At 38.6% G+C, this 12,792-nt stretch overlaps 1 protein-coding gene across 5 annotated transcripts in view; it reads left to right on the plus strand.

The window, feature by feature from the left end:
• Positions 1-12,792, plus strand: part of stpg2 (sperm-tail PG-rich repeat containing 2) — an 81,086-nt gene that overhangs the window by 20,619 nt on the left and 47,675 nt on the right. For 3 of the 5 annotated variants that reach the window (XM_087791845.1, XM_087791854.1, XM_087791837.1), the window contains exons 11-12: positions 6,532-6,697; positions 8,184-8,299. In XM_087791845.1, the coding sequence (XP_087647971.1) occupies positions 6,532-6,697; positions 8,184-8,299 (282 nt within the window). Of the gene's footprint in view, positions 1-6,531; positions 6,698-8,183; positions 8,307-12,792 lie in introns of all 5 variants that reach the window. The other 2 variants (XM_087791818.1, XM_087791827.1) reach the window with 1 other exon arrangement.

The raw sequence follows: 12,792 nt of genomic DNA on the forward strand, positions 1-12,792 counted from the left end.
ATCAAAGATGATTTTAACGCCGGACGTGGCCTATAACTCGACCGTTGTTCAATCAATGAATCATAAAATCGTTTTCTTCCCATTATCCCCCTTTAACGTCACACACTTTTGTCCACGTTTGTTTTTCCAATCAAGCCTTTTTATGAAACTCCAGCCGGCCGCCTCTTGTGTGTAATGGGCTCTCGTGGTCACCTGCGGCGTCCGGCACTCTCGCCACCACACGCTCACAGCAGGGGGCGCCAGCTGGGGTACGGCAGATGCACGACTTGTTTGTTCCCGTGCACGCGAGAACACTCACGGCTCCACGATATACAGCAGATGTGGGGTGTTTTGTCGCACGCAGATGTTCTGTGGCAGGTGAGGATTTTAGCGAAGCTAAGCAGGGAGCGCCGAGTCCTAATAAGACGTAAGCGAAGCCAGGCTGGTGTGTGTTTGCTTAGCGACACCATGGTGGTGGTGGTGGTGGGGGGGGGGGGGGGCTTCTGGTTCATGAGGGGCCCAGCTGTGGGGCATCAAACCCTGGCAACTGGCGTGATTTCCTAATTACTGGACATGATCGCAGGAATACTTTTGATATCGTAGCAGCTTGTGTCCATGTACCCGCTGTCGCCACGAGGGGGGTTTGGTTTTTGAACACATGGAATTATCTCGCTCTCTTTTTTTTTTTAGTTACATCCAGACCCCCGTCTCTCTCTAATGGAAGTGAGTTTCACGGGTTCTCGGCTGGTATCGGCTGCTCCAAGACGAGGGAATCAAACTCAATCCCGCAAGGAGTAAAGATCTTCTCGCAGTTTAAGTCGCGGGCTGAACGAAAACAGGAGTTAAGAGTCTGATATTCTATTTTAACTCTTTGAGGCTCAAATTATCTTCAATATCTCTATCGAGTTTGTCCTTCTTTACCAAACAAATTCCTTTCCTTCGACGGTTTTACTCTTATTTTTGACATCCATCATCTCTGCCCTTATCTTATCTTAAACTCTGACATCTGTATAGGTCAGTATATCAACTTGAACATTAACATACTTTGGTTTTATGCAACCATCCATGAGATTGACACTTGTGTGTTGAGCTAAAAAAACTTCTGAACCTGAATCCAACACTTGCCTTTTTCCTAGTAACTAGTTCAGTATCTTTCCTGATAATCCCAGGGGGTCACAGCAGAGTGTGTCTGGTTCTGTTTGAGGTTTCTGCCTGGTAATAGCATCACTCATCAGGATTTTCTGGGACCCTTTTCCTCTTCTTTAAATAAACTTGTATTGAATGATGATGACATTGATAATGACGTGCCATCAACCTAAAACAAATAGTAAACCCAAAATCCATACATGCAAATACCTCCGTACTGCTCGTCTCTTGATATCTCGACGAGAGAAACATTCAACAAGTCTATATTTTAAGCTTGTTTGTAGCAGGAGCTAAAAGGCTAACATGCTACACAGACTACTTTACTGGTTCTTCTTGTCTTTTTTTGGGACAAAGAAAATGGCGCCCATTCACAACTGTCAATATGGATTTTTGCCTTTAGCTATAAAAGGACTGGATTCTTAGTCGACATGAGGGTGAGAAGAAAATGAGTGAAGTTTGAATTTTTGGTGAACTATCACTTTAACACGAAGCTACAATCAAGTGGAATTGACCACAAAAAGAAGATTTTTATTTCTTTGGAATAACATTTTTTTGTGCTGATAGTTCTTCAAATAAATCGACAGTATAACATTAAATAAAAAACATGTTTTTAGACTCCTGCTTGAATTTTCCACTTTCAAAGTAGTAGTTTTTGAGCAACGATCTGTTCACTGGCATATATTGAATATTTTCCTTCACTCAATGAATTCTAAATGGAATCCAAACACACATTGAGTTGTTCAAGCTTTCTTTATCGACGAGGGAAGATCCATTTCTGTAGAAGCAACACTACTCACTGTAACTGCCATCAAACCAAAAGACAGAATCATTTCAGACTCGGTAACACTTTCTCTGAAGGTCTTGGAAATAATGCATTATGGGACATTATAATGCATTTGTAAGGCTTTAAAGAAGACGTAATGACGCGTATTACAAGTTTAATAAAGTATTAAAAGTGATAGTATTTAAGAGCTTTAAGTGTCAGCAATGCAATTACAAATAACATAAGATTTAATTCTGAACTGATGTTTCAATAACACGCACAATTTACAATGCATTAATTCCACCACTTGTACTACTATTAAGATTGTTATAAGTTATTAAACGTGATTATAAACCATCATAACTTCTTCTATAACACATGCATTATTATGTCTTATAAATGTTTTTTTAAAAAGCCATACACGGTAGACCTTTATGGAAAGAGTTACTGGAGATTTTTAAAATTCATTTTTGGTGGAGAAAAAACATTTAAATTAAGCCGTTAAGATCTGTAGACAAAATAAAATACAAAAAATGAAAGGATGCAAAATATTGTAAGAAGAATTAACAATTTGAAAATGTCAATTATTGTTTTGTTTTTTTCCAAGTAGAATTAGAAATGAATGTCTCTTGTGATCATTAAACTTGGTCTCGATGTTCTTGGGGTCGATTCTCACTCATAACCTATATATGTGACGTCTTATGTAACCCTTGAACAAAAGCCTGCGTTACAAAAACATCTAAAACAAAAATGCTTCAGAACTTCCCAAAATGCAACACGAAAAACACGAAAAGGAACACGAACGAGAAGTAAATATAGGGAGGAACACTGTGTTTCAGTCGTCAGCAAATCGTACGACTAAGTGTTGCCAATAAAACTATAAAACGAGGAACAAATGGCTCCATATGGTTTTTCTTTGTCGTCCCATCTATAGTGAAGACCTGCATAAAACCTCATTAGGGCCTTATGAGACCAGCCGTACCTCCTTCAGCAAGAGCCGGCAGATGGTTATCAACCTCCATGATGAGACACCAGCTGTGCTGCTCCCACAAAATGACTAAGCAGTTTATCCTTGGAGGAAAACAAGCAAATTACTGCTGTTTGGACGGATTTTTCCACACAATCGTCATCAGAACTGATGCGTGAAGAAGAGGACATTTTTTCGGTTTCTGGGTCAAGGTCAACGACCTCCCTGGCTTAAATAAATACATATGCAGTGGCGGAGGTCGTTCATCTTGACCCAGAGACAGCACAAGGGATACTACAAACGCATTTGTTTTCAGGCCTTTGCGTCAACGTGACCCTTAGATGACACAAGTGTTAAAGGACCAGGTTAAAGGTCAGGGTCGGGTCATTCAAATTCCTAAAAAATCATATTGTGTGTTAGGACTGTTGTTGGAAGGACCGTCAAGCTAAATAAACGAAATAATGATGATTAAATATATATATATATATATATATATATATATATATAAACATAATAAGTATGAACATTGTGACATATAATTTAAAATTTCATTTTTTTTAATATAATTATTACATCCATGAAATGCTCAAATAAAAAAGACAAAATAAAACTAATGTTAAAAAAATATAAAATGTATTGAGGGATTGAATTAAATAAAAATAAAAATATAGCAGTTAAAATAGTCATTTGTTTGCTGTTATAAACTTTTTTTTGCTTTACACAATTTTTTTTATCGTAGTATTATTTGAAGAATACTGTATCGATTAACAGCATTGTATCTGTTTTTTTTAAATTGGCAATAATAATGCAAATATTCACAGCGTTTGCTCATGTTTGTGTTGAAATGTAACTTTCGGCCACTAGATGGTAGCAGTCTTCACGTCCTTTGCAGCTAAAAGAACAATGAAATCCTGCAGGATTCCGGCGATGACTGAGGACAAGAGGATACAATCGACTCCAGCAGCTTCTAAAGCTGATGTTTGGACATTTTTTTTGTTTCAAAACAAATGAAATCCGTTACAACTTCGTAAAGAGTCATGTGGTCTGAAAATTCTGAGTCAAGTACTCCAGAGTCAAGTACTCGACAATATTAAAAATATATCCTTGTTCTTACAGTATTGCAATATGTTGCAATATATAGTATTGTTGCCCCTGTTAGGAGTTCTTCTAAACCATCTCTAAACTTTTGACGACATAAGTGATAAGTGAAAAACTTTTTTTTCAACTTATAAATAAATTGTTTTGTTCTGACCTCACCATGTGTTTAATTGTTGTAGTTAGATTTCTCCTCGCTTTATACATTTGTTTGAACATATTGTAGATATTTAGCAAGTGTGTGTGAGAGTCGGTGTGTGTTGATGTAATAACTCTGATCCTTGTCGCTGCCAGCAGGTAACAACCGATGCTATGCTCCACAATCGGATATAATTACACTTTGTCGTGACTCTCCGCCGGTGTTTGTGTTGCGCTGCTGTGACGATAATTGCTTTTTACTGATACACGGCAGATGTGTGACAATTTGTGCACGTTGTGTTTTGGAAAAAAAGACTTGAAAACCGTGCAACAAACGACCGAGCGGTGATTTACTTAAGCGATGTCACTTTCATGATAGTTGTCTGGATGAGGACGATGAAAAAGATTCAATTATTTCTAGAAATTCATGCTAACGCTACATTGTTACTTCTTCATTTGATCATTTCAACGATGCTCTACACTGAAAGGAAGAAGGAGGAAGTACTGAGAGACTTTTTGAAGTCGCCAGGAAGATAAAATGAGAAACTGACAAAAGAAGAGCCTTTATTTTGCTTTTAAAGAAAATAAAGAAAAACAAAATTGGCATCAACTGTGGATTTACTACATTGCAGATACACTATTTGGTCAAGAGGGGGCACCAGAAACACTATTTTAAATACTTTGGATCAGGCCTTTAATTAATAAATAGATAATAATTTAATCAAACACTTCTTAATAATCTCTCTTTATTTTTATTTTAAGATTTTATTTGATAGTATATTTAGTTGTTTTTTTCAGTTGCTTTTATTTCTAACATTTTTTATTTAATGTTCTTTTACTTTTTGCCATTTCTGTTATAAAACTATATAACTACACAACATTTCTATTTGTAAAATTCAAACATTTTAAATGCTACACAAAAATTAATATTAATATTATTAATTAAAAAAGATGAAAAAGGGAAACTGGTAAGTGTCGATGCTAATTCCTAAATACTAAAAATTGTTTTTGTTTGGGAAGTAGTTTCTCTGATATCTGGATGATATAAAGGCTTTTATTTTGAAGCTTGATTTCCCTTCATCAACGTCCTCGAACCAACACGCATCGTGGAGAAAGCTTGTGAATCCAGATTTTAACATTTTACCAAACAAACCCCACAAACTGCTCTGTTGCCACACATGCCTGCACTTCACACAAATGACCAGAGGGGGCGGTACACTCTCCAGTGAACGCAGAGCTTCAAGGTTAAATCTGCCCACAAAAGGTTCAAGTTGTCAGAAATGGCCGCGAGCTACTTTTTTTTCTTCCCTCCCCCTGTTTATCTTTGGGCACGACGGTGTGTGTCCTGCATGTGTGAAGAGTTGTGTGTCGACACGACAGCTACACCGCCTGTGATCAGCATATTCATCCTTGACTTTTGGAAATGTTTTTACGACTCACTGGCTTATTTTTCTACGGCCGAGGATTCAACGCTTCACACTCGCTGAAGGTTTGTCCTGTTAAGAGAAAGTCGGACGCCGTGTGAAAGCTTACAATCGGGTCTCGTTGACCCTGGTTCTGCAGAACAAACACATAAACACAGACCAGAGTCACCTGAACGAATATCAACAGTTACTTCTCTGTCATTTAAAAGCATTCACTGATGACTTGTTCACGCAGCTACAGTGATGAGTTTACTGAGAGGGGATGAGATAAAGAAATGCGAGACTTGTTTTTGCTTTTACTTGGTCAGTGATTTTTTTTTTTCTTTACTCAAAACCATGTATGAAAAGGTCCCAGTATTGGTTTCAGGTTTTCTTCAAGCAAAGGGAGAACATCGTAACATTAGACTTATCGTAACATTTAAATATCGTAATATTATTTTCACGATACTGTATTGATATTCAACAGCATTGTATCTATTTTCTTTATGAGCAATAATAATGCAAATGTTCACGTCGTTTGTTCATGTTTTTCTTTCGGCCACTAGGTGGCAACTGTCTTTACGTCCTCCGCAGCTCAAGGAACAATGAAATGTGGCAATGACTGAGGACAAGAGGATACAGTCGACTCCAGCAGCTTTTAAAGCTGATGTTTGCATATATTTTGGTTTGAAAACAAATTAAAGCGGTTACGACTTTATTAAGCGTCATGTGGTCTGTAAATCCTGCAACACCAGAGTCAAGTACTCGACAATACTACACATATATACTTGTTCGTATCGCCAGATAATTGTCAATACACACCTGTTATTAATAGTTCTTCTGATGCTATTAAGTTTAAAACATTTTTTTTTCATTTATACTGCAGTAATGTTGAGTAACTGCTAGATATTGAAAAGCTTCTTCATTCTCAGTCCAGTTCTTTCAAGGTTTCTGCCTATAGTTCTGTTGCCAGTGTCTGGACAAGAGTGTTATCTTGATGAAATATTCTCCTCCGTCTTGTGTTTCTCCTCCATCTCCAGGATTCTCCTCCGCCCAACAGTTACGACGTCGGCCGAGCTCTCGACGACACAAAGAGTCGCTCGTTCGCCGAACCCAAGAATGACGAAGCCAGGATCAGGCAGAGCTGCTTCCTGTCGGCTGCGGCCAGAGATAATTTCTTCCTGCCGCGTGACTCCGGCTCCCCAGGTATCACATCCTGACACACACACACCCCTACACACACACACACACACACACACACACACACACCTACACACACACCAAGTATCCCGTATCATTGTTTGAAGAGGAATCTCCGGCGACAGAGAAAAAGTCTCTGCTCCACCTTTCGGTTCAATTAGTTCCATCTCTCTGGGCTTCTCTCCTAATATTTACCTCAATTACACTTCCATTGAGGAATGTTGTTTCCAATTGATGGATTCATGACTTACTTGGATAATTTATGACGTTCCCTGTTTCATCGGTGACTCCCGGGAGGGCCCTCCAACCATTTCACCAACACCTCATTTGCATATAAATAGATTTGGACTGTTTGCAGGAGTGTTTCTACTTTGGACCCCCCCCCCACCTCAACACACACACACACACACACACTCTCACGCATTGTACCATATTTTCATGATTCAATAATAATTCAAAATCTTTTTTATAGTCAACACAAGGATAAACCTCTATGTATTTATTTAAAACAAATGTATATTTTGATGTTTAAAAGCAAATTGTAAGGAATATTGAGAATCATTTTTCACTCCTATAAAAAAAACAAAACAACCAAAAAACATTTTTTAAACTCAATTGAAACAATTAATGTTGGGGACCCCGAATGTTTGCACAGTCAAATGAATGATTCGACATCATTGTTCCTTTTTATAAATTTTATACTACTATTTTTTAGAGAGCCTTTCCACTCTGCCTCTCACCCTAAGTAGCTGGGATCGATCACAGCCCTCCAAAATAATGAATGTCGAATAACATTTGTAAAGGTTTGTGTATGAAAACTGCAATAAAAAACAAGTTCAATATCTTTAACTTTAGAACTTTAAATGAGTCAAAACATTATGAGATTAATTAATTATGATCTATGATTAATTAATATATGTTTTAATCTCACCTCTGCTTAGCTGTGACTGTTTTTCTTTATTTAAATGGATATTTTTGGCAGAACAATAGATTGAGATATAAGAAAAAAGTGTCTTCATAAAATACATAATTGTTTCGAACACGTCATTTCCATGTGTTGCGTGCAATCTTTAGTATCACCAGCAGGGGAAAACCTTGCTGTCTAAGTCATTAGACAACATCAGGTTTACATAAAGTGCTGTAAATGAACACATAAAAAAAGGTTTTAAAGGTTCACAGGATCCATCAATGTCCACTGATTATCGTTTTTACACCGACAACCCAAGCACAAGAATATTAATTACCAAAACTTAAAACATAGACAATAAAGTTAGAAATTAAAAAGGAGATCAATGGGATTAAATCACTTATATTGACTTATAAAGAATTAATTAATTACAATTAATCACGATTATTTAACACTCCTACTTGAGACCACGATTGTCACGATGTCCTCCTCAGTGAACACGTCTGTTAACTCTAGAATTTATGGAATATACATCATTAATGACTCATATTTATCAACTATTTTTGTGTTGCGTCTGTGATCCAGGGCCTGGAAAGTACAACCCTCTGGTGAAGTTTGTTCCTCAACTGTCTCTGATGTGCTCCAGAGAAGATCGCTTCAAGAGTTCTGGGAACCCCAACCCTGGACCTGGTTCTTATCAGGTAAGATGTAAGTAAGTAAGTAAGTAAGTAAGTAACAGTTATTTGTAAAGTGTCTTTCTAGACCAGGGTCACAAAGCGCTTCAACAATCAAATGCAATACATGTTAAAAAATACCTACAAATCTAAAAACTCTAAAAGGTCAAGAAACATAAGACAAACACAATAATCTCAGAAAACCAGCGAAAAGCACGAATAAAAGTGTCTTAAGATGTTTCTTGAAGGAGTCAGTAGATCATCAAACACAGAGGAAGATCGTTCCAAAGCTTAGGAGCAACAGTCTGGAAGGATTTCTCTCCTCTGGTCCTGAACCGTGTTCAGGAACCATCAGTAGATTCTGATCCACAGACCTCAGAGCCCGAGCTGGGGTGTGAGGCTGGATCAGATCACTGATGTAAGGAGGAGTCTGACCATGAATAGATCTGAGAGTAAGAACCAACATTTTAAAGTTGATCCTGAAAGAGTTTTAAGGATCGGAGAAATGTGAGTTCTTCTACTAGAGCAGGTCAGAATTCTCGCTGCAGAGTTTTGTATAAACTACAGGCGAGACAGATCCTTCTTGTTGAGAAAATAAACTGTTACAATAGTCTAAACAAGAAGAAACAAACGCATGGATTATAAGCTCCAGAGCCTATTTATGTTTTTTTACTGACTGCACTTCATCTACATGAGCAAACCGATGCTTGGTTTCTGTTTTAAGTCCCTCTCTATTGGAGATAAAACCTGAATAAATGTTCCAAATATCTCTCGTGTATTCTTCCATGTGTTACACGTGAAATGATGATCAGTTTAAATTGTAACAAATTGAAGGCATGACTAACATTTTGATCAATGCTATAAATGTCAATCACATACTTTGATTGAAAAAATACCAAGTATTTTTTATTACTATCCATCTATCAGTGGGAGAACCTTTCAGAAGAACCGGTTGAAAAGGTACGAAAAAGTGTCAAGACCTCAGCAGATGAGCGTAGAAAAATAAAGTTGTATTCAGCTCGATCCGTCCGCTGATTTTAAAATCTCACTGAACCGGTGTGTGTTTGACGACCGTGATCGACACGTCTTGACAAATGAACCTTCTTGTCAAAACGCTCGCAAAGAATCCAAACCAGGACTTTAATCTGTCTCTGCTCCACTTCACAATGTTTTAATAGAAATTGCAGCTTTGGGTTACTGTTGCTGGAGTGTGTGTGTGTGTGTGTGTGTGTGTGTGTGTGTGTGTGTGTGTGTGTGTGAGTGAGATTATTGAGAGAGCTTATGTTCCTCGCAGCCTCTGCTGACTTTCAGTCGCGAACATCAAAGACAAAACTTCATCGTTGTGTAATACCATGAGAGTGAACTTATTATTCTTCTGTCTGTTTAAGTGAGGATTCATCATCTCTGCTCTTTTTTTTTAACACTTTTCTTGGAGCAGATCATTTGAACAACGTGACAAAAGAAGCTTCTGTCTGCGGTTGAATCTCAGCAGTTGTTGGTTCTTGCAGGACCATCCAGGAAAAAAATGTGGTTGAGAAAAAGTCTCGGGAGCAACTAGAAAAAATTGAGCAGTTTTCAGTGCTGAACACTGAGGAAACACAAAGCTCGACTCAGCAGGAGTCCACTCCAGCTTCACCGCACAGTTTATATATAGTTCTGTTGCCAAGTCTTGCTCACTTCCAAGAAGAGCGCGTTCTGATCCCGTACTTCCTCGTGCACGAGAGAATTCCCATTATTTTTTAATTCATTTTCATTTCCGGAATAACTAAAAAAAAAAAAAAAAGTATTTCAAATGATGGATTTTAAACTTGGATAGAGAATCAAAAAATCAGTCTTTACTGTGGATTTATTGTGATTAATCACGATTAAATATCATTATTTTAATCTCATTTAATGTCATTTTAATTACCATGGAAACAAAGGATACATAAAGCAATATATTTAAAGATATTATCGATTTCTTATAACATTTTCTACACTTCCTGTATATGAAACACATAAAAATTGCCTTTTATTTTTAATATATTTAATGTAATTTGCTCTGTCAATACTTTTTTTTAATCATGGCCCTTATAAACTAGGTTATAATTCTTATCAATAATAATTTGTGACTTTTGAAAACCTCCTAATTTCAAACTTTAAATCCACTTTTATTTATTTGAACATTCCCCAAGCATTTACGATGTTCCTGAACGCACCATTGGTGACATCTAACAAAAAATTGAGGTGATTTATCTTTTCATTCGGATACATTTTCATGGGATTGTTGCTCAGATCGATGGATTAGTTTATTGTAGGTACCACTAGGGGGCAGCAGAGGGGTTCGGTTTCTTTACATGCAGGTAGAGGAAGAGCTGCTCGCTGGATCACCTGTGCAGGTGAGGATTGTTCGTCTACACGGCGAGGTCTAGTGCAGAGAGAGAAGCAACACAATAAAATAATGTCAACACTTGGGTGACGACACTGACGCTCCTGGTCTGTGTTCTGTTGTTTTTAAAACCCTGCTCGTCAAGAGGTGGATTCAAATTAGTAGTGGGGACGTTTCAGTTTTCAAGATAAGTTTGGTTTGAGTTTATACTGAATTTTAAAAACTGGTTGTTTAAAAATGTGTTTGTGGTATCCCTTGTGTTGTCTCTGGGTCAAGGTGATCCGGTGGCTTGAAAACAAATGAGTTTGTGGTATCCCTTGTGTTGTCTCTGGTTCAAGGTGACCAGAAGGCCCAAAAACAAATGTGTTTGTGGTATCCCTTGTGTTGTCTCTGGGTCAAGGTGACCAGAAGGCCCAAAAACAAATGTGTTTGTGGTATCCCTTGTGTTGTCTCTGGGTCAAGGTGACCAGAAGGCCCAAAAACAAACGTGTTTGTGGTATCCCTTGTGTTGTCTCTGGGTCAAGGTGACCAGAAGGCCCAAAAACAAATGTGTTTGTGGTATCCCTTGTGTTGTCTCTGGCTCAAGGTGATCCGGTGGCTCGAAAACAAATGAGTTTCTGGTATCCCTTGTGTTGTCTCTGGGTCAAGGTGATCCGGTGGCTCGAGAACAAATGAGTTTGTGGTATCCCTTGTGTTGTCTCTCGGTCAAGGTGATCCGGTGGCTCGAAAACAAATGAGTTTGTGGTATCCCTTGTGTTGTCTTTGGGTCAAGGTGATCCGGTGGCTCGAAAAAAAAAAAAAGAGTTTGTGGTATCCCTTGTGTTGTCTCTCGGTCAAGGTGATCCGTTGGCTCAAACAAATGAGTTTGTGGTATCCCTTGTGTTGTCTCTGGCTCAAGGTGATCCGGTGGCTCGAAAACAAATTAGTTTGTGGTATCCCTTGTGTTGTCTCTGGGTCAAGGTAACCAGAAGGCCCAAAAACAAATGTGTTTGTGGTATCCCTTTTGTTGTCTCTGGGTCAAGGTGACCAGAAGGCCCAAAAACAAATGTGTTTGTGGAATCCCTTATGTTTTCTCTGGGTCAAAGTGAACTGAGGAAACACAAGGGATACCACAAACACATTTGAGTCACCCCAAAAAAACAATCAGACATTTTGAAAATCTCTCAGAATTTGGCCACTAGGGGGCGCCTCTTTACACCAAGAATCTTTAGAAACATGACTCAATCGTGCTCTGAACGATCAGATGTAAATGAGAACATTAGCTACAATATATTTGCTAGACTCTGGCCGTTTAAGTGACATTTATTCACCTTGAAACGAATAAAAATGTTCATACATTTAACTCCGACAACAGCTGTCGATGGTCACAGGCAGTGACACACACACAGAAACCTTTCTCTCCCTCAGGCTGTGTTGGTGGTTGTTTTATTCAGGGATGGCAAGAGAGGATGAAGTGAACATACTGGACTGGAGGAAGTGTCGAGGTGAGAGGAGACGACTCGGGGGATTCCTGCTAGTGATGGAGAACAAGATGTCAGCCTCATAAACGCTGCTGCCATGTTTTGCTCATATACATAAATAGGCTGACGCAGGTCTCGCCATTTATGAGAGAATCATGGTCGGCGTGGATACAAAAGTTTCTGAGAGTTATGAGGGCAGTCAAGGCTGGACTATTGTTGATGTGAAATAAAAACATGTTTTCCTCGAGCTGCTGGACCAACAAATTGACGAGTTAAATTCCCATGGTGACCGTTTTCATCACAATGAACAATGCCAGGGTTTGTCCGGCATCTGTTTCTGAAAAAGAAGTTAGAACGGAGCAGAAGAATATAAATATATCTTTCCACCGTCAGACGGTAGAAGAAAAAAAAGATCTCTTGTGGTCAATATCACTCTGACGGTGCAGGTGTCTCGTCGTGACGGAGGACAAATGTTGCTGATGAAGCCGAAACACTTTCATGGATCTTTCCATCTCGTCCGGGAGGTGAGGAGCTGTTTTCAGCAGGAGGTCACGCTCTCGCTGGACTGTGACCGAGGAGCTGCTCCTCCATCTGCTCTCAGCTCTCAGAGTTCAGCTCCACCGTTGGATTTATATGTCGTTTATTTCTGTGACAAGTCTCTCTTTGTCAAACTAGTTTGGCTCTCTTGCCCT

This window comes from Callionymus lyra, chromosome 1, assembly GCF_982586985.1.
Source record: "Callionymus lyra chromosome 1, fCalLyr1.hap1.1, whole genome shotgun sequence".
In the NCBI taxonomy this organism is placed as follows: Eukaryota; Metazoa; Chordata; class Actinopteri; order Syngnathiformes; family Callionymidae; genus Callionymus; species Callionymus lyra.